The sequence below is a fragment of the Sus scrofa genome, chromosome 3 (genome assembly GCF_054392235.1).
Source record: "Sus scrofa isolate SSC_HxYL_T2T_F1_AM1 chromosome 3, Sscrofa_HxYL_maternal_Yorkshire_Landrace_v2.0, whole genome shotgun sequence".
NCBI lineage: Eukaryota > Metazoa > Chordata > Mammalia > Artiodactyla > Suidae > Sus > Sus scrofa.
In genome coordinates this window covers 16,742,710-16,769,649 of record NC_139385.1, presented here as the reverse complement: position 1 = coordinate 16,769,649, position 26,940 = coordinate 16,742,710, and the positions used below count along the sequence as shown (strand labels likewise).

Here is a 26,940-nt window from a genome sequence, read left to right as displayed (position 1 = left end):
TAGGCAGAATTAAAAATTCTACAAACCTGTTCTCATGTGTAGATAAACTTTTATTCATATATATAAATGGAAAACCAATTTCACTTAAAGCTGCCAAATCCCTATTTCCAATAGTGAAGGTATTTAAATTCCTATCCACCTTATGGCTTCAAATGGAATATAACTAGGAAAATACATAATGAATTCAGATTATAAAACTCTCCAGGTAATTAAATGGGTCATAATGCTACTGGAACTACAGCTTTAAAAATAATCAATTTTCTAGGAGTCTTAATAGGAATTGACTTGGCAGTACGGATAATCAGTACAAAATTTATATTTTAGATTGTAATAGGCAATTGTAAGCAAATAGTACCAAACTGTATCATTTTAAAAAATTAACCTGAAGTTGTTATGAACTGTATCAAAGTTGATCTTATTCTTCCAGTTCTCCCAGAAGCTCTACGAAATCAGTGATGTACCATTCCGCGTTGTCCTTTACTTGTTGCCTGATCACATTCCCTCCAAATCCAATGAAAACATCCTACAGGGGGGAAAAAAAAGAAAAAGAGAGATACAGCAGCAGCCTGGAGCACTAAGTGTTATTTAAAAGAATAAACACTTGGGAGTTCCCATCGTGGCTCAGTGGTTAACGAATCTGACTAGGAACCATGAGGTTGTGGGTTCGATCCCTGGCCTTGCTCAGTGGGTTAAGGATCTGGCTTTGCCATGAGCTGTGGTGTAGGTCGCAGGCACAGCTCAGATCTGGCGTGGCTGTGGCTGTGGTTGTGGTGTAGGCCGGCAGCTATAGCTCTGATTAGACCCCTAGCCTGGGAACCTCCGTATGCCGTGGGAGTGGCTCTAGAAAAAGCAAAAAGACAAAAAAATAATAATAATAATGAATAAATAAATAAATTCTTGGGAGTTTCCATCGTGGCTCAGTGGTTAGTGAACCCAACTAGGATCCATGAGGGGTTCGATCCCTGGCCTCGATCAGTGTGTTGCCGTGAGCTGTGGTGTAGGTCGCAGACGAGGCTCCAATCTGGCAGGCTCCAATCTGGCACTGCTGGCTGGGGTGTAGCCTGGACACCCTAGCCTGGGAACCTCCATATGTTGCAGGTGCGGCCCTAAAAAGCAAAAAAAAAAAAAAAATTAAAAATAAATATATTTTAAAAATAAAGAATAAACTCTTTGTGCAAAGAGTGGGGTGCCCAACCTCACCCGGGGCATCTCCCTCCCCCAGCTCCCCAGGAGCCTCCGCGCCTCCTCCTGCCACGTGAATGAATGAGTCTTTGCACCACCGCTGCCCACACATTTGGCTGGACATTGTGGGCTCAGGAGAACTGAAGCCCTCTCGAAACCAAGACAATTGCTTATAAAAAATAAAAACATACCACAAAAATTAACACTGCTTTGTTAATTCCTACTCAGTGATACCTTCTAAACTGGAAGACACCCAGGCCAGGCAGTTTCAAAAGAGGGAATTTAAAAGACAAGCCTGGGATGCAGTGGAAATAAATCCACAGGGCCTGGAAGCAGGACCAGAGCAAGCATCTCCCGCCTGGTGTCCTGGGTGAACGCGAGGCATCTCGGGCCCAGGGTGGCATGTTATTCTGGGCTGAGGGAGATGACAACTCCAGCGTCTGTTAGCAACACTCTATTGTTCTCTGCTGGAATTCCTTCAAGTTACACTGCTTTGTTAATTTCTACTCAGTGATACCTTCTTTCAGTCGATGATCTTTTATTATTTTTCGCTTTTTAGGGCCGTAGCCTCAGCATATGGAGGTTCCCAGGCTAGGGTAGAATGGGAGCTACAGTTGCCGGCCTATGCCACAGCCACAGCAACACTGGTTCTGAGCCTCATCTGTGACCTACACCACAGCTCATGGCAACACCGGATCTTTAACCTACTGAGCAAGGCCAGGGATCAAACCTAAATCCTGCCAGCCTACACCACAGCCACAGCAATGCCGGATCCTTAACCCACTGAATGAGGCCAGGGATCGAACCTGCATCCTCATGAATACCTGTCAGTTTGCTGCCACTGAGCCACATGGCAACTCCTTACCTGCCCTTTTTCTTCCTTTTCATTTTCATACCATACAAGGGGAGGAAAAAAAATAACTAGATTCTTAGTTTCCCGTCAAATTTAACCTCCTAACCAAGCTCCCTGCCTCTGTGGCAGCGCTTTCTGCAGGCCAGCAATAACTCAGCCGGCCTAAGACCCCGACTTGTTCCCTCCTGGACCAGAAGCCTTCAGGGCTCTCTGTGACCCAAAGGTAACACCCAAGCGCCTGGGATGTGGGGTCGTCTTCTCTCACTGAAAAGAAAGCCCACTCCTGCCATTCCTTGCCCACTGGCCAGCCCAGGACTGTGTCTCAGACACCCTAAATCTGCTCTGCTGTCTCTTGTCCCTCTAGAAACTCCCCCCAAGTCCTGCCAGGACTCCGCGTGGCAGCTGCTAACTGTCCTTTAGGGCAGGTTCCTCTGACCACCTCAAGGGCCTGCAGCCAGGCCACTTTCCCTTGGATCAGTCAGGCTCTGTCTCATCTTCTGACTTGTAGGTTAGCTGGAGGGGTAATCCTCTCCTTTCTGGACACTGGGATCCGGAGCTCCCTGAGAGAAGCCTGCATCTGACGCCCTGTACCCCTCGGTCCATTAGTCCGGCCTCACTAACTGGTCCCTCCCAATGTTAGCAGTAAATCATCTGAGGCCACGTTATCTCTATCTGACTCAAGTCATGTTAAAAGGATCCCCAAAGATTCTTTAACTGCTTTTGATGAATCATTGACAGACAGACACTATTCTTAGAGCTCAGGAAACTAGGTACAAAAATGTTCACCACTATGGTTTTGGTTCATTTTTTCTTAAGTTAGAACGAGATGATATACAGTCAAAATCCTACATGACGTGGACATGTGATATTTAAGATACTGGCTACACAGCATGTTTCCTGCCAGTCTCAGACAATAATGTTAACTTTGGGGTTACACTGTGGCTCAGCCGGTTAAGAACCTGACTAGTATCCATGAGGATATGGGTTCGATCACTGGCCTCAATCAGTGGGTTAAGGATCCAGAGTAGGTCACAGATAGGGCTCAAAACTGGTGTGGCTGTGGTGTAGCTGGGCAGCTGCAGCTCCAATTTGACCCCTAGCCTGCGAACTTCCATATGCTGCAGGTGTGGCCCTAAAAAAACAAAGAAACAAAAAGAAAATATTAGCATAGAAGAATACATTTATTTATTTATTTATTTTGGTCTTTTCTAGGGCCGCTCCCGCGGAATATGGAGGTTCCCAGGCTAGGGGTCAAATCAGAGCTACAGCTGCTGGCCTACACCACAGCCACAGCAACACCAGATCCGAGCCGAGTCTGCAACCTACACCACAGCTCACAGCAACGCTGGATCGTCGGGCCCACTGAGCAAGGCCAGGGATCGAACCCACAACCTCATGGTTCTTAGTCGGATTCATTAACCACTGCGCCACGACGGGAACTCCTAGAATAAAACGTTTTAATACAGGCATGGTATCGAACATCCACAAGCCTTGGCCCCTGATCAATAACCAGCCTTGGTCACCCGATCAGTAAAAAGGAGAAGATCACACGTAATGTCACAGGGCTTTCAGGAGGTTGGATGACATAACCTGTGAGGAAAGTTTCTCAAATATAAAACAACATTAAAATTTTGGTTATAGTAGGAGTTCCCATTGTGGCTCAATGGAAATGAATCTGCCTAGCATCTGTGAGGACGCAGGTTTGATCCCTGGCCTTGCTCAGTGGGTTAAGCATCCGGCATTGCCATGAGCTGTGGTGTAGGTCAAAGACATGGCTCAGATCCCGAGTTGCTGTGGCTGTGGCCTGCAGCTGTGGCTCCAATTTGACCCCTAGCTTGGGGACCTCTGTATGCAGTGGGTGCGGCTCTAAAAAAAAATTTTTTTTTTTTGATTACAGTATAAAAGCTGCATTATTTGCAGAAATGAAACCAAACCTCATTGGGCACATACTTAGGCTAAGAGGTGGTAGACAGATTGCAACCAGAGGATCTCTGGATGTTTGAAAAAGTTTTTAAGTTCCTTATTTGCAAACTTCCTTGGGTTTGCAAAGAGACAATTAATATATTGAGATTGAATTTGTTTTAATTTGGGTTTTTAGTTTATGATGATACATGTTTTTGTTTATCACAAATTACACTGAGTATTTTGTTTGTTTTGTGGTGGGTTTTTTTTTTTTTTTTTTTTTTGCTTTTTAGGGTTGTACCTGCAGCATATGGAATTCGAAGCTTCAACTGCTGGCCTATACCACATCCAAAGCAATGCAGGATCCAAGCCACATCTGCAGCTTATGCCATAGCTCACAGCATCCTTAGCCCACTGAGTGAGGCCAGGGATCGAACCTGCATCCTCATGGATACTAGTGGGGCTTGTTACCACTGAGCCATAACAAGAATTTCTACACTGAGTTTTTTGTTGTTGTTGTTGTTGTTTTGCTTTTTAGGGCCACACCCACGGCATATGGAGGTTCCCAGGCTAGGGGTCGAATCGGAGCTGTAGCTGCTGGCTTACACCACAGCCACAGTGACACAGCATCCAAGTCGTGTCTGCCACCTATACCACAGCCAGGGATCGAACCTGCAACTTCATGGTTCCTAGTCAGATTCGTGTCGGCTGCGAACTGAGTTCTAAGTCAGCTATCTACAATAAAAGTACAACCACAAAAAAAATTAGTACACTTAATACATACAGCAGGAGGACAGGCTTCCATGTCGGTGGCTCCATCTCCAATCATGACTATTTTCTTAAAATGAAATTTTTCCTTTAAAAATTTAATAACTTTTCCTTTCCCACCGGATTCAGCGGTTGGCTGCGTCTCATCAAAACCTGCATATTCACCTTAAAAGAGCAATAAAACTGTGTTAAAGAGCCACGGAACAGTATCAGTGGGGTCAGTTCATGGATGCTATCCTTGCTCATACGACAATGACAAAGCTAAAAATAGTCTCCGGGAAAGTGACACAGCCTGGGCTTCCACACTTATTCCTCAGAAGGAACAAGCTTTGCTTTGAAATTCCAAATACTTCTTCTCAAGTTTACCCCTTTAGGCAATAAACATCTTGGGGTAAATTAGTTTTATCCCCTAGGCTTCCACCGTGGTAATTCTCAAAACTTGTTGAGGTAGCAGAACACCGTGAAATAGCAACATACTCATTTAAAACAAGGTAATATGTAACCCCATCTAAGAGGGGATTCCAATTTATAGTTGATTATTTCTATTCTCACATTAATCACCACACTTACGCTCTACTTTTTTTTTTTTTTTTTTTTTTCATCTTTTTGCCTTTTCTAGGGCCGCTCCCACAGCATGTGGGAGGTTCCCAGGCTAGGGGTCCAATCAGAGTTGCAGCCGCCGGCCTACGCCAGAGCCACAGCAGCGCAGGATCCAAGCCGAGTCTGCAACCTACACCACAGCTCACGGCAACACTGGATCCCTAAGCCACTGAGTGAGGCCAGGGATCGAACCCGCAACCTCATGGTTCCTAGTCAGATTCATTAACCACTGGGCCATGACGCGGACTCCATTGCTCTACTTCCCCCCGCCCCTTTTCTTCTTAGATGGGCACACCTGCAGCATATGGAAATTTCCAGACTGGGGTCAAAGCGGAGCTGCAGCTTCAACCTACACCACAGCCACAGCAACCCAGATCTGAGCTGTATCTGGGACCTATGCTACAGCTTATGGCAACACTGGATCCTTAACCTACCAAGCAAGATCAGGGATCGAACCCCCACCCTCAGAGACAACGTCAGGTCCTTAACATACTAACCCGCAACAGAGAAATCCCCCCCTTTTTTTTTTTTTAATGACCTGTACCTATAGACCCTTCAAACTTTTTTTTTTTTTTTTTTTTTTTTTTGGCTGTGCCTGCAGCACAGAAATTCCTGGGCCAGGGATCGAACCCACAACGCAGCTGTAATCAAAGCCACAGCAGTGCCCGATCCTTAAGTAGTTGAGCCATGAAGGAACTCTAAATGTATTCTATTCTTAACACATTTAACATTTTAAATTAATATTATTTCCTTCTAAGAATGTCAGCCACCCCTTAATGTAACTGGAGACATCCTGAGATGACAAAAAAACTAAGGCTGTGATTCTATTCCTTTTTTTTTTTTTTTTTTGCTTTTTAGGGCCAAATTTGTGGCATATGGAGGTTCCCAGGCTAGGGCTCAGAGCAACAGCTGCCAGCCTACACCACAGCCAGAGCCACATGGGATCCAGGCCGCATCTGCGACCTACACCACAGCTCACAGCACACACACGGCTCACACTGGATCCTTAACCCACTGATCGAGGCCAGGGATTGAACCCACAACCTCATGGTTCCTAGTCGGATTTGTTTCCATTGCACCACAACAGGAACTCCCCTAAGGCTGTGATTCTGTGATGGTCCAGAGAAGGGCCAGGACGTGTCTCCAGAGGCAGCTACAGTACATCGACTTGTAAATGAACTCTCCTTCCTGAGTATAAATTGGTTCAAATAGAAGAGCTTTCATAAAACTGAAAAATAATGCATCACAAAATAAGTCATGAGGGTTACATAGGAATTAACGTTTTACTAAGTGCAGATTTTTTTTAATGATTTTTATTTTTTCCATTATAGTTGATTTATAAGTACAGATATTTATACGCAGATAGAAGATTATATGGATTCTAAAGGCAGGAGAGATGACGAGCAAAGTCTGTTTTGCAGAGCCAAGGACACCAAGGTGCAAAAACTTCAGTAAAGAGACTCCTTTAGGAGTTCCCGAGGTGGCACAGCAGAAACATTTGACTAGCATCCATGAGGACGCAGGTTCCATCCCTGGTCTCACTCAGTGGGTTAAGGATCTGGCTTTGCCATGAGCTGTGGTGCAGGTTGCAGAGGCAGCTTGAATCTGGGGTTGTTGTGGCCGTGGCCTAGGCTGGCAGCTGTAGCTCCGATTGGACCCCTAGCCCAGGAACCTCCATATGCCATGGGTGCAGCCAAAAAAGACAAAAAAAAAAAAAAAGAAAAAAAAAAAAAAGAGAGAGAGAGAGAGAGAGGGACACTCCTTTACCTCAGACACTCCTTTAACTCTGCTGCCCTCCTGCTTAAGCCCCACTCCAAGGACATTACCTAGGATACTGGATACCACAACCACAACCACAACCGATAGGAAGGGCAAAATGTTAGCGTCTTACCGTTAAAGTAGAATTTCAGCCTGTTGGCAAACACGTTGGTCGACGGGATGTTGAGCTTTGAAGCCACGTGCTCTACGATGCTCCTGAAGCCGCCGGAGATCAGGAAGACCTGAACATTCCGCTCCTGTAGGCGACTTACCAGCTCCCTGCAAAAAAGAACCATTTTTTATGGTGATTTTTAGTTTTTCTGTTATTGCTGATTTACAGTGTTCTGTCAATTTTCTACTGCACAGCAAGGTGACCCAGTCACAACTTTTTTTTTTAGTCATTTTTATTTTTTCCATTATAGCTGATTTACAGTGTTCTAAAAAAAAAGAAATATAGGAGTTCCTATTGTGGCTCAGTGGTTAATGAATCTGACTAGGAACCATGAGGTTGTGGGTTCGATCCCCAGCCTCACTCAGTGGGTTAAGGATCCTGCGTTGCCGTGAGCTGTGGTGTAGGTCCCAGACGCAGCTCGGATCTGGTGTTGCTGTGGCTCTGGCGTAGGCCGGTGACTACAGCTCCAATTTGACCCCTGGCCTGGGAACCTCCATATGCTGCGGGTGCAGCCCTAGAAAAAATAAGAAAGAAAGAGAAAGAGAGGGAGGAAGGAAGGAAAGAAAGAAAGAAAATACCAAATGCTGGTTCATACGAAAGAGAAAACGTGAAACATGAAAAAGAAACTCAGATATATTTTTTTCTCTCAAATGCACTTGCCCAAGGTACACTGGACAAGCCTGTATTAATTAGGCTAGTGAAATAATACTTTATACATGTTTTTCTAAATGCACTTAGACATTAATGGGTGGGGGAGTTCCTGCTGTGCTGCAACTGGATTGGCAACATCTCTGGAGCTCTGGGATGCAGGTTCAATCCCTGGCCCAGCCCAGTGGGTTAAGGATTCAGCATTGCCACTGCCACAGCATAGGGTGCAACTGTGGCCTAGATCTTATCCCTGGCTCAGGAACTCTGGATGCTGCAGGGCAGCCAAAAAAGAAAAAAATAAATAAGTAAAAAAAATTTTTTAAATTTATTTTAACTTGAAAAAAGGAGTTCTCGGAGTTCCCGTCGTGGTGCAGTGGTTAACGAATCCGACTAGGGACCATGAGGTTGCAGGTTCGATCCCTGCCCTTGGTCAGTGGGTTGACGATCTGGCGTTTCTGTGAGCTGTGGTGTAGGTCGTAGACACGACTCAGATCCTGTGTTGCTGTGGCTCTGGCATAGGCTGGCAGCTACGGCTCCGATTAGACCTCTAGCCTGGGAACCTCCATATGCCACGGGAGTGACCCAAGAAATGGCAAAAAGACAAAAAAAAAAGGGGGGGGGAGTTCTCATCATGACTCAGAGGAAACGAATCTGACCAGTATCCATGAGGATGCAGGTTCTATCCCTGGTCTCGCTCAGTGGGTTAAGGTCGCAGAGGTGGCTCGGATCTGGCGTTGCTGTTGCTGTAGTGTAGGCCAGCAGCTGTAGCTCTGATTCGAACCCTAGCCTGGGAATCTCCTACCCGTATGCTGTGGGTACAGCCCTAAAAAGAAAAAGTAAAAATAAAAATAAAAAATAATGGCTGGGGCTTGACTGCTTTAGGAAAGCCTTCCGATTCTGCCCATGGACCTAGACACACAAGATGAAGAAGAGGCTTAGGCTCTCCCTGGAGAGAGAGGGAGCGCACGCGTGGGCAGGACCAACCCGCCAGACAAGAACAAGACTATATGTAAGGCCCGAAAGAACCACACAGATGGGAGCTCTAAAGTAGCGGTGCGATGCTCTCAGGAGGACGTGCCCCAAAGCAGGTGCTGACAGGGAGACAGTGTACCCAGAGCGGGGATCCCCTTACCTTATGCCCGGGGTCAGGTGTGGGGGATGCTCCGCTATGAGCCTCTGCACCTGCTCCCTGGAGGGCTGGATCAGGGCCAGGCGCTCTGTGAGGGCAGCCTTGAAAGGCACGGCTCCGCCCATGGCTCGCCGTGTCCTAGGAGGAAGACCCAGCCATCAGGCCAGTCAGCTGTCCTTGCAGTTGACGTGCCCACCCTCCCCAGCTCCTCACAGTGTCCGCTGGCGAGGAAGGTGCCCCATCATACAAGGGGCACGCTAGGCTGCCATGGGAGCGAGGCCTGGGATAAACCGAGGGTTGGCTTGAGAATCACATTGATATTCTGAAGCTACATCCTTTGCATCCACCAAAACACCATCCCGAGAGCTGAGAAAACCACATATGCTATCCCCTGGTACCTTCTGTGGAAGCTGTGCGCTTTCGTCAACCAAGAAAGAAAACAAAGGCCAGGTACTCTTGCATCAAATGAAGCTGAACATGAAATGGTCCTTGGCCTGGTGATTGCGGGGTGGCACGGGGGAGGGCAGGAGGGAGGAAGGGACTCTCACCCAGGCACTCACAGAGACTCTGAACCAAAACTAGCTTTCTAGCAAACCTCTAAGGCCACACGTTCAGCTGTGACACAAAGCACTGGACCCTTGGAGACCCCCCAGGTCATCTGCTTTGGTTACTTATGGTCGTCAGTCCCCTGACCCAAGCTAAGAGTATGTCATCCATGATTTGTTTGTCAGAGACAATATATATTTTTTAGCCATGACTACTTGTACAAATGGATGGTTGGATAATGTATACTAACAAAGTCAGCTCTAAGTGATGGAAGAGGAGTTCCCATCGTGGCACAGTGGAAACGAATCCGACTAGGAACCAGGAGGTTTTGGGTTCAATCCCTGGCCTCGCTCAGTGGGTGAAGGATCTGGCATTGCTGTGAGTTGTGCTGGACGTGGCGGATGTGGCTCAGATCTGGCGTTGCTGTGGCTGTGGAGTAGGCCAGCGGCTACAGCTCCAATTAGACCCCTAGCCTGGGAACCTCCACATGCTGAGGGTGTGGCCCTAAAAAGACAAAAGACCAAAAATAAATCAATAAATAAATAAAATAAAGGGATGGAAGAAAAAGCCTAGGGCCCATGTTTCACAGCCAGGAGCTAAAATCAGGGAATTGCGACTTTGGTCCTTCACGTCAACCAAAAGACACAATTCTTTTGCAGTGCTTGATCATTTCATAAGGTGAATAAATACTGATCCTACATTTCTGACACAGCATCCTCAACTCCACAGAACTTGGCCAGCTCATCAATTCCTTCTTCTCTGATGACCGTGCTATCAACATCAAAGCACACTGCATCCGCAGAACAGAAGAGTTTCCTCAACTCTGAATGGGAGACCATCCTTGGGAGAATTTTCCTCCTACAAACAGAAAAAGATAAATATATAAAGACATAAAATATAACCATAAGAAGATCTAATTTTGCCTATGTATGTCGATGTTTTTGCTTTATATGGAAGTCAGTGTAGCCCATACAAGCATGTCCTCATGGATTCATTCTCTCTTTTTCTTTTTTTTTTTTTTTGTCTTTTTAGGGCTGAATTCACGGCATATGGAGGTTCCCAGGCTAGGGGTTGAATCTGAGCTGTAGTCGCTAGCCTATATCACAGCCACAGCCACGCCAGATCCGAGCCGTGTCTGCCACCTACCCCACAGCTCATGGCAACAGCCAGATCCCTAACCAGGGGTGAGGCCAGGGCTCCTCATGGGTACTAGTCAGGTTCATCAGCCACTGAGCCATGATGGGAACTCCCAGATTCATTCATTTTTTTAACACAAATTAAGCACCTTCTAAATGTCAGGCTCTGGGGTCACAAAGAACCCAGAAGTTCAGTCTAGAGAGAGTACAAACTTGTAAATATGTTGGATGTTCAACCAATATTCAAGCATTCTTGACCTGATAATTATAGCAAGGAGGCAAGTGCTAAAATGGAATGTGCCTAAGATACCATGAGCACACAGAGAAAATGCTTAACCTTGTGTCTAAAACAGGGCTTCCAAGAGGTACAGGTGTTTGAGTGGAATCTTGAAGAGTAAGTGGCCTTCGGAGTTCCCATCGTGGCTCAGCAGAAATGAATCTGACTAGCATCCATGAGGACACAGGTTTGATCTGGCCTTGCTCCGTGAGTTAAGGATCCAGCGTTGCCGTGAGCTGTGGTGTAGGCCGGCAGCTGTAGTTCCAATTCGACCCCTAGCCTGGGGACCTCCGTGTGCTGAGGGTGCAGCCCTAAAAAAGGAAAAATAAATAAATACATAAAAGAGTAAGTGGCCCTCTGAGTAGGTTCTCAAAGGGCAAGGTATCAATTTGGTGTGTGCTGGGGGGAGGGGGAGGGAGATGGCAGCAAGGAGTGGCAGCGATGGCAAAGAGAAGAGCAGGGGCACGGGCCAGGCTGCAGGATGCTGCTGATGCGCTGGAAGCTGCCCAATCACTGAGTCGGCTGCCAGCAGCACCTGAGGAGTTCCCGGGGGCCAGGCTGAGTTTTGATGTAACTTCTAGCTAAAATTAAACCTTGCAAGGATTTCCATCTCAGAAGAGAAGCCAGAGCTAAACACACACAGTCATTAGTCACCAGGGTAGTGGGGGTGATTGAAGGTGTGGCTGGATGAAAGTCACCCGGGAGAAAGGAGAAGAGGAAAAAGAAGAGGGTTGAGGACAGAGCCTGTGGGGACTGGGGCATTCCCGTCAGGAGCCTGAGACAGAGAATAAAGGGGAGACCATGGTGCTGCAGGAGGTACGGAGGAGAGTTTCAAAAAGATTTTGAGTGTTTTGTGGTTTTTTTTTTTTTGGATTATTTATTTAATTTTGCTTTTTTAGGGCTACCCCCGAAGCATGTGGAGGTTCCCAGGCTAGGGGTTGAATTGGAACTGTAGCCGCAGGCCGACACCACAGCCACATGGGATCCAAGCCACGTCTGCGACCTACACCACAGCTCGTACCAATGCCGGATCCTTAACCCACTGAGCAAGGCCAGGGATTGAACCTGCGTCCTCATGTTACTAGTCAGATTCGTTAACTGCTGAGCCACGACAGGAACTCCTGAGAGTTTTATATTTTTTAAGAAAATCAGAGGAGTTCCCATTGTGGCTCAGTGGTTAACAAATCTGACTAGGAACCATGAGGTTTCGGGTTCGATCCCTGGCCTTGCCCAGTGGGTTAAGGATTCAGTGTTGCCATGAGCTGTGGTGTAGGCTGCAGATGAGGCTAGGATCCTGCGTTGCTGTGGCTCTGGTGTAGGCCGGCGGATTCAGCTCTAATTAGACCCCTAGCCTGGGAACCCCATATGCTGTGGGTGCAGCCCTAAAAGGACAAAAAAAAAAAAGAATGAAAAAAAGAAAATCGGAGTTCCTGTCGTGGTGCAGTGGAAAGGAGTCCGACTGGGAACCATGAGGTTGGGGGTTCCATCCCTGGTCTTGCTCAGGGGGTTAAGGATCCAGCGTTGCTGTGAGTTGTGGTGTAGGCAGGCAGCAACAGCTCCAATTGGACCCCTGGCCTGGGAACTGCATATGCTGTGGGTGTAGCCCTAAAAGGACAAAAGACAGAAAAAAAAAAAAAAAAAGACAAAAAAAAAAGAAAATTACTGGACTAGAATCTTAGGGGTGAACAAGATCCTAGAGGTGACCCAGACCACTAGCCCATCAAAGATCTACTATGTCATGTTTAAGCCACACAGATGTTGCAAATCATTTATATTTAGCATGAACAGTGGCTAAAAACAGACTTGAAGGAGCTGACCAACCAACTCGAGAACTGACTTTAAACCAATGCATGTGGGGAGTTCCCGTTGTGGCTCAGCGGTAACGAACCCGACTAGGATTCATGAGGATGAGGGTTTGATCCCTGGCCTTGCTCAATGGGTTGAGGGTCTGGAGTTGCTGTGAGCTGTGGTGTAGGTCACAGATGAGGCTTAGATCCCAAGTTGCTGTTGCAATGGCGTAGGCCAGCAGCTGGAGTTCTGATCCGCCCCCTAGCCTGGGAACTTCCATATGCCATGGGTGCAGCGGACAAAGAAAAAAAAAAGATATATAATTCACAATATTCCAGCTTATCTTAAACTGATTTATGTACATGTCACCCCCATTCCTGGATAGCAAGCTCTTTACACTAAGAGCCAATATTTTCCAAAACAGCTATTGCTTTGAACCTCTTTTGAGTAGCTGCTCAATTAACTTCTGAAGGTTGAATGAATAAATACAATGATACAATTGTGAATTACATACCCACAACTAACCATTTATTTTAACTTTTGATTGTGGCAAACTTCAAATACATACAAAAACAGAAAGTATGAATATATGAACTCCATGTATTTATCATCCTGCTTCAAAAATCATAGCAAATCTTGCTGTATCAACAACCCCACTAAAAAGGATACTGCAGGAGTTCCCGCCATGGCTCAGTGGTTAACGAATCCGACTAGGAACCATGAGGTTGCGGGTTCGGTCCCTGCCCTTGCTCAGTGGGTTAAGGATCCGGCGTTGCCGTGAGCTGTGGTGTAGGTTGCAGACGCGGCTTGGATCCTGGGTTGCTGTGGCTGTGGCATAGGCCGGTGGCTATAGCTCCGATTGGACCCTAGCCTGGGAACCTCCATATGCCAACGGAGCGGCCCAAGAAATAGCAAAAAGACAAAAAAAAAAAAAAAAAAAAAAAAAAGGATTCTGCATCCCAATTCCAACATTGGGGGTGGGGCTCCCATACATCCAGGCAATTCTTGGACACCAGCAGGGTAGCCTACATTTCAACTCAAAATTCTTTTTTCTTTTTGTTTTTTGTCTTTTGAGGGCCCCGCTCGAGGCTATGGAGGTTCCCTGGCTAGCCGCTGAATTGGAGCTGTAGCTGCTGACCTACACCACAGCCACAGCAACATGGGATCCAAGCGGTGTCTGCGATCTACACCACAGGTCATGGCAAGGCTGGATCCCCAACCCACTGAGCATGGCCAGGGATTGAACCAAGTCCTCATGGATACTAGTCAGGTTTGACTACCACTGAGCCTCGACGGGAACTCCTCAACTCAAAATTCTGACACTATCTACCCAGAGTAAGCATTAGATTCCACAGGTTAAGGGTTTGGTCCCACAAGACTGACCTCACTCCAATACACACACACACACACACACACACACACACACACACACACACACACACTCTTCAGAAGCCAGTCACAAGCCCAGGTTATCACCTATGCTTCTAACTGACCAGCTATAGACTGAAGGTTCCAACAACCCCCTCTTTGTGTTAGATCAATTTGTTAGAGTGGCTCACAGAACTTTACCGGATTTATTATTAAAGGCTTTAACTCAGGAACAGCCAGATGGAAGAGGAGCAGAGGGGCAAGTACTTGGGCATGGAGCTCCCCAACCTCCACGGGTTCACCCACCCAGAGCTCTTCCAACCCCCTCCTTTGGGGTTTTTATGGTGGCCTCATGACAAATGCGTTAATTGATCAGCTTGATACCTAAGTGATCAAGCTGATACATAACTGATACATTATTGGTCATTGGTGACTGAATTCAGCCTCCGGTCTCTCTCCCCTCCCCAGAGGTCAGGGCAGTGGGGCCCGAAGTTCACTCTGATCACATGATTGACTCTCGTGGCAAAGAGCCCTCATCCTTAGGTAGGTCCAAAAGTCACCTGATTAACATAAAAGACCTCTTTATCGCTCTCCTCACAGGAAATTCCAAGGGTTTTAGGGGCTTTGTGCCAGAAATGGAGCAGGACCAAATATATACATTTCTTATTACAAATCACAATCTCACACCCACCCACTTGCACTTTTTTAATTTATCTCAAAGCAAATCATATCATTTCATAAGAAAAAAATTTCAGTATATATTTTTAAAAGGTGAAGACTTTCTTTTTTAACATAGTCATTTTTCATTTAAGTTTTAACTATACCCCTGTGCCTGCCTGTATTCAGGTTTGGCTGCCAAGGACAATCAAACTAGGTCAACTTAGTCACATCAGACCTCCCGACGCACCCTCGTCCAGCCATTCCTCATGATTAGCATAAAAATTAACATGATGTCTCTGTTGCTCAATTCATTTATGCCCTTCAGGATTTGGATCCAATCAGTTTCACCAGTCTACTCCCCATTGCTCTTCTCTCCCTACAAATATCGCAAACACACACCCACACTTTTTGCTCAGGGAATATAGACATTTTTTTTTTTTTTTTTTTTTTTTTTTTTGCTTCTTAGTGCTGCACCCGTGGCATATGGAGGTTCCCAGGCTAAAGGTCGAATCAGAGCCACAGCTCCTGGCCTACACCACAGCCACGGCAAGGCCGGATCTGAGCTACATCTTCAAGCTACACCACAGCTCACAGCAATGCCAGATCCCCGACCCACTGAGCTGAGCCCAGGGATCGAACGCGCATCCTCGTGGGTTCATTTCCGCTGCGTCACAACAGGAACTCCCTACAGAGGACTTTTTCTTCTTTAAATATCTCATGGTTTTTTAGCTCTCCATGCCTTTGCAAATGCCGCTCCCTCTACCTGATATCACCTAATCCCTCATGTCTAACAGGCAAATTCCTATTTACTCTTCGAGGTGCCGACTAAATGATCTTCCCTGTAATACGCTTCCTAGAATGTGAGTTCCTTTGGGGTAGGACTTTCACTGTATTACCTTTCCAACTCTGCTTCCAGAACAGTAGGTGTTAAAAGTAAATGCGTCATGAATTAGAGTTGGATCTAAGCAGTTATTAAGAACTCAACACAGGGAGTTCCCGCTGTGGCACAGAGAGCTAAGGATCCAGCATTGTCTCTGCAGCTGCTTGGGTCACTGCTAAGATTCGGGTTCAATCCCCAGCCCAGTGCAGCGGGCTAAGGATCTGACATGCTGCAGCCGTGACATAGGTTACAGCTGTGGCTCAGATGTGATTTAAAAACAAACAAACAAACAAACAAAAACCCACAGACTTGTTCTCAATAAAATAATCCCAACTTAGTAGGCTATTTGCCTAAAATTAAAATCCTTAACCAGCCATGATGACTATACCAGAGAAACAGAATCAACATCATACATTCTGAAGTTGGAAGGAAACGCAAAGCCATTATCTGGGGCTAGTCCCACACCTTTCTACAGCAACAATATTTGTAGATTAACTAATAGTGGTGCAAGGAAGGTAAATGCTTTACTCGAGGTCATATAGCTCCTATGTGATGACCAAAGAACTGAAACTTGGATTTTGAATGCACAACGACAACATGTAGATAAATTACGTAGAATTAAACAAGGTTAGACATTGTTAAGAACATAACGTGGACTCAGGAAACGTCAAAGACTTTTATCAGGAATTCAGACCATTCTCCAAAGAAGACACGCAGATGCCCAAGAGGCACATGAAAAGATGCTCAGCGTCACTAATACTAGAGAAATGCAAATCAAAACTAAAATGAGGGAGTTCCCTTGTGGCACAGTGGTTTGGGGATCCTGCATTGTCACTGCTGTGGCTCAGATCATTGCTGTGGCATGGGTTCAATCCCTGGCCCAGGAACTTCCACAAGCTGTGGGCACAGCCAAAATGACAAGGAAAAAACAAAACACTAAAATGAGGTAAGCCTCACAACAGTCAGAATGACCATTATTTAAAAAGTCTACAGACTGGAGTTCCCCTTGTGGTACAGTGGTTAACGAATTCGACTAGGAACCATGAGGTTGCGGGTTCGGTCCCTGGCCTTGCTCAGTGGGTTAAGGATCCGGAGTTGCCATGAGCTGTGGTGTAGGTTGCAGACGCGGCTTGGATCCTGGGTTGCTGTGGCTGTAGTGTAGGCCGGCGGCTACAGCTCTGATTAGACCCCTAGCCTGGGAACCTCCATATGCTGCGGGAGCGGCCCTAGAAAAGGCAAAAAGACAAAAATAAATAAATAGATCAATAAACAAAAAGTTTACAAACAATAAATGTAGAGAAGAGAGAACCCTTCTCTACAACTGGTGGGAATGTAAATTGGTGTAGCCAACATGCAGACCAGTATGGAGATTCCTTAAAAAACTAAAAATATATATACACACACATATGCATTCTTTTTCAAATTCATTCCATTCTAGGTTATTATAAGATATTGAATATAGTGCCCTGTGCCATGCAGTAGGTCCTTGTTATCTATCACTTTGTTGTATACCTGAAACATTATAAATCAACTATACTCCCATAAAAAAAAGAAATAAAAAAAAATTCAGACCAAAGTTCTGCCAGCCATACAACACAACAAGTGATGATTCCCTAAGAGGGAAAGAAGAAAGTCTACTCACTCTTTGGGAGACCAGCAGATAGAGTCAGGTTTCATAAAGTGCCAAATCTTCACCAAGTCAGGGAACTCCAAGGAGCTCCGTATCCCACTCTCTGTGTCTCAGAAACCCCCATTTGGCTCTGGGCCAGAGGGAATCAACCCAACATAACCAGGCCAGGTGGACTGACTATAAAAGTCTAGAAGACAGAGGTATATCAGCAGAGAAGCAGTGCTTAATGCGGTGCAATTCCACTGAGCGTGGAGAATGAGCCATGTGCAAGTGGAGAGAAAGCCAGCACCAGACCAACAAATGATGTAGAGAAGCTAAATTGAGATAAATGGAATGCGCCAAAGAATCTTTCAAGACTGGGAGTTCCCGTTGTGGCGCAGTGGCTAACGAATACTACTAGGAACCATGAGGTTGTGGGTTTGATCCCTGGCCTTGCTCAGTAGGTTAAGGATCCGGCATTGCTGTGAGCTGTGGTGTAGGTCGCAGACGTGGCTCGGATCTTTTGTTGCTGTGGCTGTGGCATAGGCCGGTGGCTACAGCTCCGATTAGACCCCTAGCCTGGGAACCTCCATATGCCACAGGAAGCGGCCCTAGAAAAGGCAAAAAGACCAAAAAAAAAAAAAAAAGAATCTTTCAAGACTGTACATGAGGCTGTACAAATAATGAAGCATGGGCAATCTTCCTGAGAATGACTGAGGCTCCTCAAGCCTCACAGCTGTAAGAAGACAGAGCCAGTCCACAGACCTGGGAAGCAGAGAACCAGCACCGCCTTCAAGAAGCTCCCAGTTCTGTTGGGATGATCAGACAAAACATTATTGCTCGAGTTTGAAAAGCCAGTGACTTGAGCCTCTTTCCAACCTCTGATACCAGCAATAGCTTCAACCTGATCTTAAGCATCAAACATGAAAGGGAACACACATTTCCTCAAATAAAGCAAGGACTGATTTTCACAGACCTAGACGAACGCTAGTCCTGACTTAGGACTCAAATTACTGACACCTGCATCCCGGGTTGCACTGTGGTTCCAAAGACAGATGTTTGGTTCCAAAGACAGGATGTTTCAGACAAACTACCAGAGGACGGAGGGAAGGAACGTGCCCACCCAACGGAGAAGGCATCTTGACACAAAAAACAAGGCAGCCAGCTCCATATAATCAATTGCTTATTGTGGGTAACTTACTCAGAGGGTGGGGTAGACAAGGACCCTAAAGCATTTGCAGCTGCACTTGGCACAGTTGAGGGGCCACTGGGGCAATATTATAGTTAACTCACGGTGGGAGGTGGAAACAGGGCGCGCACTGCTGAAAAGATTTATGAACAGGTAACTAGTCTCGTGGGTGCCCGGAATACGTCAGGGAAGATTTTTCATCATTGTTTGGGGACTATCAGAGCATAGAGGCCACCTGGTCCTAATGATCATTAAACAATGCCTATTAACTACAAAGCCCTTGACGACCAAGCAGTGATTCATTACACAGTACAGTCCTGGGTAGGGTCAGACAGGAACAACTGTAAGGGCCCAACAGTTTTGCAAACAGCCACACACAAACATTACAAAGGCTGCTTCTTTTTTTCTTTTTCTTTCTTTCTTTTTTTTTTTTTAAAAGTGCTCTACCCCCAGCACATGGAAGTTCCCAGGCTAGGGGGTCCAATTGGAGCTGCAGCTGCCTACACCGCAGCCACAGCAACATGGGAGCCGAGCTGCATGTACGACCTACACCACAACTCACGGCAATGCCGGATCCTTAACCCACTGAGCAAGGCCAGGGATCGAACCTGCATCCTCATGGATACTAGTCAGATTTCGTTTCCACTGAGTCATGATGGGAACTCCAAAGACTGCTTCTTTCTCCACACCGTCCCCAGGAGATGGAGCTGGATTATATGACTGTAACTTTGCCCACAAAATACTCATGCCAGGGGATATGCCCTCCACCCCTCAGCTAACATAGGTTTCAATCCCCTGCCTAGACTACAGAGCAAATTCGGCTTCCTTTAGCACGTCCCAACCGACACTATAAAACACGCTGCCTCTGTGTTCACGTCTAGTTCCGTCTTTTTTTCATTGTCTCCACAAGGAGTGAGTCATGATTCACACAAATTCAAAATTTTCATAGCTCCGGGGCCGGGGTGGGGGTGGGGGTGGTGGAATCTGCTGAGTAAGTTCAGTTGCTTCAAAGTCAATTGTGTACATTAGAATTTCACACAAAGAAAAATCGTTGCTGGAGAATGGACTCTGGATCCCTCCCCGCCGGCCCTCCACAGGACGGGAGACAGGACGGGGGTGGGGGCGGGGAGGTGGGGCGTGGGAAGGAGACATGGCAGCTCCCAGGCCCAGTCCTGACCACTGGACCACCGCCTTCTGTGGTTCAGGACTCCTGCCCACCCAGCCCCCAGCAGGTGCATCTTGGGGAAGCAGAGGACCAACTGGTAAAGAAGAACAGCTCAGCACCCCTGCAAACCCCCAGTCCCGAAAGTACAAGTGCAGGTGTCCTTCACGGCCAACCTCAGGAAGTCGAATTTTGGATAAGAGCAAAAAAAAAAAAAAACTTCCTCATCCAAACAAACTCCCTTCCAACTTCTGCATCTAAGTATCTCGTCAGAGGCATCTGAGATCCGTTTCACCAACTACCCCTTTTGTTAGGATTGACCTCTTACCTTCATGTGTGTTAGAACAAATATGAGCTGGTATAGAGGCTGAGAAAGCTGATAGAGCAAAGCTTCCTGGGCTTAGATGGATGTCAGCTGGGGAGGCTTTGGTGGGCCCTGTTTAGGGCCCTCCATGCACTGAAACAATGCCCTGTGGAGTCTGAAAAGTTTCTGGATCAGAGGAGAGTCAAAGACCCTTCCTGTAACTAGGACTAAGGTTCCTGGCCAATGCTTTTTTTATTATTATTATTTTCTTGTCTTTTTAGGGCCACACCCACGGCACCTGGAGGTTCCCAGGCTAGGGGTCACATGAGAGCTGCAGCTGCCGGCCTACACCACAGCTCATGGCAACGCCGGATCCTTAACACACCAGGCAAGACCAGGGATGGAACCTGTGTCCTCATGGATACTAGTCAAGTTCATTTCTGCTAAGCCGCGACGGGAACTCCTGGCCAGTGCATTTACAGGACATTTTACGATTTAGAAGGAACCTAAGAGTTTATACGGACCACATAGGTTACAGCAGGAGATTTTTTTTTTTTTATTCAGGGGAAGCATAAAACCGCTGAGAAACACAGAACTATGACAATGACAACAACAAAGCACAAATCGGACTCACGTTTCTCCAGTGCTGGATTCCTAAGAGAGGACGGTCTTCTCTTCCTGCTTCTTTCCTGAATAAAAACACAGCATAAAGTTCTGACACTAAACTTCTTCAAGAGAGATCGTGTGAATTCTGCAAGAGTAAGAGCCTAGAGAGGAGTTCCCGTTGTGGCGCAGTGGTTAACGAATCCGACTAGGAACCATGAGGTTGCGGGTTCGGTCCCTGCCCTTGCTCAGTGGGTTAAGGATCCGGCGTTGCCGTGAGCTGTGGTGTAGGTCGCAGACTCGGTTCGGATCCCGAGTTGCTGTGGCTCTGGCGTAGGCCGGTGGCTACAGCTCCGATTCAACCCCTAGCCTGGGAACCTCCATGTGCCGCGGGAGCGGCCCAAGAAATAGCAACAACAACAAAAAAGACAAAAAAAAAAAAAAAAAAAAAAAAGAGCCTAGAGAGAGGGAACAGGAGATGAACGGCAAGATCCAGACACAGGAGATGAAAGAGACCATCCAGCTGCATCTTCCCTCCCAGAGAAGAGTCAGAGGCAAAGCCTCCTAAGCCTGCTTCCGCTCTGGAACTTCCACCGCCTCGAAGCACCGCAGACGGGGAACCACTCTCTTCTGTGGCTCTGGTTCTGCAAACGCTCATTAGCCTGATAGGGAATCACCTACACCTGATGAGCAGGGTGCAAAGGTGCTGGAAAGGAGCGGGAAAGAGGAACTAGTGCGAAAACAAAATGCAAATACAGAGAAGCCAACACAGGTACATTACGGCCTCTACAAAATAGTCCCTGCTGTCTTCAACACGACGAGAGAAGGTCGGCAACATTCCAGAACAGTCAGAGAGGAAGGCTGCTGCCCCGTAACAAGGGAACAAAGCCAACTTCCAATTATAATCCTCACCATGAAAACTATCAAGAGAAGTGGCTAAAGGTGCTAAATCGAGGGAGCGGAGATTAAAAGAAAGAGTTAAGAAGAAGAGGCAAGAAAAAGCAAAGTAGAGGTTGACAGAAGAAGGAAGCCAGGATGGAAATAAATCATTCAGAAGGTTCCAATAGGGTCATCACTGAACTCAGAAAGGGACCCCTTCTCCCAGCAGAGTCACACAGGATAATAATAACAGTCCTGCGAGGGAGGAAGAGCACAGGATGTACTCAAAGCCTTGAACCTGGGGATGCTCATCTGGCGTTTCTCTCCCACTCTGCTGAGCATGACAGACTTCGGCAGGTGTTCTGAACCCCGATCCCCTGCAGGCCAGTGAGAGCTGCATCCCAGCAGCCCTCTCCAGAAGCTGCTGCCTTTTTTTTCTTTTTTTTTCTTTTCTTTTTGTGGATGCTGCTGCTCTTAAGAGAGAACCCAGAGTAGCAGGAGGAGAAAAGGAATGTTTCCGATTTGCTGCTTTCATATCATTTAGTTTACTCTTCCTCCTTTGATCCACTTACATCTAAAGGAGAATTGCTTTACTCATAAAGGTCTGCTCTGTTTCTCTTTGAAATTCATACTTGACTTTTTAAAATTGGGAATAGGAGCTCCTGCTGTGGCACAGCGGATCAGCAGGTTCAATCCCCAGCTCAGCCCAGTGGGTTAAAGGATCTGGTATTGCCACAGTTGTGGCATAGGTCACAGCAGTGGCTCTGATCTGATCCCTGGCCCAGGAACTTTATATGCTGTGGGGGGGGCATATTAAAGGAATAAAATTGAGACTTTATTAAATGATGTGAAAATTTAAGAAGTCCTTTCTATTTTGTTTCACTAAGATGGAAATGAGAAGACTATCACTGTTATTATATTGAAATACTACCTGGTAGTTGTAACAACCCACAAAAGTCTTGGAACTTATATTCTACCCTAAACAACAATCCAATGCCAGAAATTAACTACAAAGGGATCAAGACCTAAACACAAAAGCCAAAACTACAAGACTTCTAAAACGAAGGATGGGAGTTCTGGTTGTGGCACAGCAGAAATGAATCTAGTATCCACAAGGAGAGGATGCAGGTTTGATCCCTGGCCTCAATCAGTGGGTTAAGGATCTGTGGTGTAGGTCTCATACGTGGCTCAGATCTGGTGTTGCTGTGGCTCCGGCATAGGCCGGCAGCTGTAGCTCCAAGTCGCCCCCTATCCTGGGAACCTCCATGTGCTGCGGGTGCGGCCCTAAAAAGCATAATAAATAAAATGCACTTGGAAAATTGCACACCTGTGGTATAGGCAGCCTCTAAAATGGCCCCTAGTGCATGGGCCTCCTGCTGTTCCAACCCTTCTGTAACCCCCTGCCCTTAATAGTGAGCTGGATTTAGTGACTCTCTTCCAGGGAATAGAATGAAGCAGGGTATCACTTGCAAAACAGACACAGGAGTTCCCGTCGTGGCGCAGTGGTTAACGAATCTGACTAGGAACCATGAGGTTGCGGTCTGATCCCCGCCCTTGCTCAGTGGGTTAACGATCCGGCGTTGCTGTGAGCTGTGGTGTAGGTCGCAGACGTGGCTCGGATCCCGCCCGAGTTGCTGTGGCTCTGGCGTAGGTTGGAGACTTCAGCTACGATTAGACCCCTAGCCTGGGAACCTCCATATGCCATGGGAGCAGCCCAAGAAATGGCAAAGAGACAAAAAATATATATATAGACACAAATAACTGTGTGTAACTGTGAGATCTGAACAAGCGCTATAGATTGTGCCAATGTCAGTTCCTTAGGATGGTGGCCTTAAGGGAAGGAGATTTTCCTGTATATTTCTTTACAACCTCCTGTGAATCCATAATTAATTCTTTCTCTCTGTTTTTTGGTTTTTGGTTTTTGGTTTTTTTTTTTTTTTTGTCTTTTAGGGCCACACCTGTGGCATATGGAAGTTCCCAGGCTAGGGGTCGATTTGGAGCTGCAGCTGCCGGCCTACACCACAGCCACAGCAATGTCAGATCTGACTGCAAAAAAGCCCTAGGAACCTCCCGCTGGGACACAGGTTAGATACCTGCCCGGCGCAGTGGGTTAAGGATCCAGCATTGCCTGTTCGGCAGCTGCAGCTTAAGTCACAACTGAGGTTCAGATCTGACCCCTGGCCTGGGAACTCCATATGCTGTGGAGCGAAGCTGCCAAAAAGATAAAAAAATAATAAAAAATTAAAATTAAATAAATAAAAGGAATTTCCTTGTGGTGCAGCAAGTTAAGGATCCAGTGTTGTCACTGCAGCTGCTAGGGTTGCTGCTGTGGCATAGATTCGATCCCTGGCCTGGGAACTTCCACATGCTTCGGGTGGGCCAAAAAATTTTTTTAATTAAATTTAAAAAGTACATAAACAGGGAGTTCCCACTGTGGCTCAGCAGTTAACGAACCCAGCTAGTATCCATGAGGATGTGGGTTCGATCCCTGGCCTTGCTCAGGGGGTTAAGGATCCGGTGTTGCCGTGACCTGTGGTGTAGGATCTGACATTGCTGTGGCTGTGGTGTAGGCCAGCAGCTTCAGCTCGGATTTAACCCCTAGCCTGGGAATCTCCATATGCTGCAGGTGTGGCCCTAAAAATAAATAAATAAATAGTACATAAACAAATTGTAGAACATCTCCAGAAGAGAACACTACTCAGCAATAAAACAGAATGAATAGCTAATATAATACGAATAAATATAAAATCCATTATACTGACCAAAAGAAGTCAGACACAAAGGAGTACATACAATATGATTCGTGAATGTGAAACCCTAGAAAATAAAACAAATGCTATAATGACAAAAATCAGGTCAGTAGGGGTCGGGTGAGGGGGACCTGACTGCAAAGAAGCCCTAGGAAACTTTAGGGGGGATGAAGTGTTCTGTTGTTGTGGTGATTACACGAATGTATAACTGTCAAAATTCATCAAAATGTACACTAAAAAGGATGCATTTATTAGCTTAAGAAAAGGTATTAGGGGAGTTCCTGCTGTGGGGCAATGGGATCTGCAGTGTCTCTGCAGCACCAGGATGCAGGGTTCCATTCCCGGCCCAGCACAGTGGGTTAAAAGATCTTGTGGTTGTCCCAGCTGTGGAGTAGGTTGCACCCTGGCCTGGGAACTCTGGATGCCTCAGGGCAGCCACGAAAAAAAATTTTTTTAAGTTATTAGGCAGATATCAAATAATCTGAAAATTTAAAACCTCCTAATTGGTTTTTTTTTTTCTTTTCCAGATAAAAGTGACAGGACGATGATCATTTAGATTGAAAACTTACCAGGCAGGTGTAATAACATATAGAAATCTTACATTTTATTTTTCTTCCCTGATCCTAATTCCAATACCGGTCAGTCAAATATTTAAAGAGTAAACACAAAGTGCAAGTCAGGCACGCATGAAGAAAATGCAGTACGTAAGCGTAATGAATGGAAGAGTTATTTAATTCTCAGCGTGAAGCTGTATCTTTACAACGACATATCTGCTAAGTACATATTTAAAATTCTAATGGGAATAAAGTTGACAATGTGAGATACTGCAACTCTAAATTCTGGAGATTTTCCTACTCTTGTACTGATGACTCCCCTATGCACGATTGCATCATTCATTCATGCTGTTTGGTAACAGGCAGCGGTGGGATAAAACAAGTGAAAACCATTCAAAGGAAACGGATGAAAAGAAAGCCTTAAAATTCCAAGCCTTTCTATCCCGATCAAGAAGAATAAGTGTAGAATCACAGAGGCCCTGGGTATAGGAAAGGCAGCCCGGTCAATCAGAAAGTTGGGCACACAGAGAGATAAATACATGCCCGAACTTACCCGGCGCCGCCGCTGCTCCTTCCTGGGCCGCGGCCACCGCCTCCAGGTCTCCCGAGGCCGTAACCTTCCGACTGCTGGGGGGCGGAGGACTGACTCCGACTTTCAGCCGCGGAGGTCGGAGGGAACTGACCTGTGCAGACTCGCAGAGTCTTTACCAACAATTATATGAGATCTGATGATAAGTGCAGGGGCTACGGGCGGGGTTTGCATGTACTTAACTAAACTGGAGCCTGCAGACCTCCTCCCTGCAGAGCAAGGCTGGGAAGAAGCCCTTGGCCCCGCCCCAGAGGGAGGGGCTCCCTGAGCCCGCCCCCTCCTTCCCTCGGGGGCTCAGCGATTGCGGACCCAGACTTGCACTCCCTTGCACTCCGCGTTGGACGTTTTCCTGCAAAGCCGCAGGCCACAGTGCCTCCACTTTGGGAGGAGGAGCAAAAGAGCTCGCGACCTTTACAAGCCTTCCCCACCGCCACCACCACTTGGGATAAGGGACCGTGAGAGAAGCGAGGGACCTCTGCACTGATTTTGCAATTAACGAAGGCCCCGTTAGGGGCCTTTTTTGAAATCCACGTTTGGCATTATGCCCTTGTAGGAATGTACGCGCCAAGAGAACTTCAAAAACTATTTATACTCGCAACTTAATTGCAAAAACACGTAAGTGACAAAAGCAATCTTTGCATTTTTTTTTTTTTTTTTTTGGTCATCTTATCTTCTTCTAGGTGTCACTTGCCCAGCTACTTTTATATTGACTACAATAGATAAGGGGTGGTTGTCGCAAACATTTACCTTTGAGCTGGGCGGTCAGGTCCCATCCTAAAATGCAAGCTACAACTTCAGATACTGACGGTCATGTCTGCACGCTCCCTCCAAACCGGTCGTTAAGGCAGGGGGGCTGCGATCGCTAGAGCAGGGCACTTGGTCACGGCATTCCTGCCACTTGCTACAGGACCCCGCAAAAAAAAAAAAAAAAAAAAAAAAAAAAAAAGTTCTATCCAGACAACAAGAGTCCTGATGCTCTGTGGAGTTCAACATTCTCAGATGTCATTAGTAAGAAAATGGTGGCAGGTTTGGGGCACATCCAGTTTAATTTCTCCTAGATCTGCCAGAGATGGTTTTGATGACGGACGGAAAGGAGAAATTTTGATCTTCTGATATATGAGGTAAAAGAATATACAATCAATAGGGGAGGGCAAAATAAGGGGGTCTAAAATAACAATCTAGTCAAGAAACTATATTTTATAGTAAATAATTTAGAAATCAGTATAATAAAAGAAACGAGGTGTTAAACATCATGTTTAAGGATAAAAATGGTAACTGAGGATTTATTTCAAAGGGAAAAGAAACCCAGGTACGATAACTGCGAAACAGTAGAAGAGTTCATTTTTGCTATTGCTCATATTTCACAGATGTTTACTATTAAATGGATTTCAGATAAAATATACCAAATAAAATCTGTCAGCTACTTATGACTCTTGTACCTACCTCACATTCACACCTGTGTTAACACTTGTAGTTGAAATTTTATTTGGTTTCATATTGGTTGAAATTAGTTTTAAAACATTTATTAGGAGTTCCCGTCGTGGCGCAGTGGTTAACGAATCCGACTAGGAACCATGCATGAGGTTGTGGGTTCAATCCCTGGCCTTGCTCAGTGGGTTGAGGATCCGGAGTTG

The 26,940-nt window shown here is 46.3% G+C and overlaps 1 protein-coding gene across 4 annotated transcripts; it reads right to left on the bottom strand.

Annotated features, from left to right (window-relative positions):
* Nucleotides 1–29: 29 nt before the first annotated feature.
* Nucleotides 30–25,529, bottom strand: PSPH (phosphoserine phosphatase). 4 transcript variants are annotated; one of them, NM_001243221.1, is given in 7 exon segments: nucleotides 30–523; nucleotides 4,722–4,870; nucleotides 7,197–7,342; nucleotides 9,016–9,150; nucleotides 10,258–10,416; nucleotides 20,566–20,620; nucleotides 25,271–25,529. In NM_001243221.1, coding segments are annotated over 5 exon segments (678 nt in total). In that variant the 5' UTR covers nucleotides 10,398–10,416; nucleotides 20,566–20,620; nucleotides 25,271–25,529; the 3' UTR covers nucleotides 30–415.
* Between the last annotated feature and the right edge of the window lie 1,411 nt (nucleotides 25,530–26,940).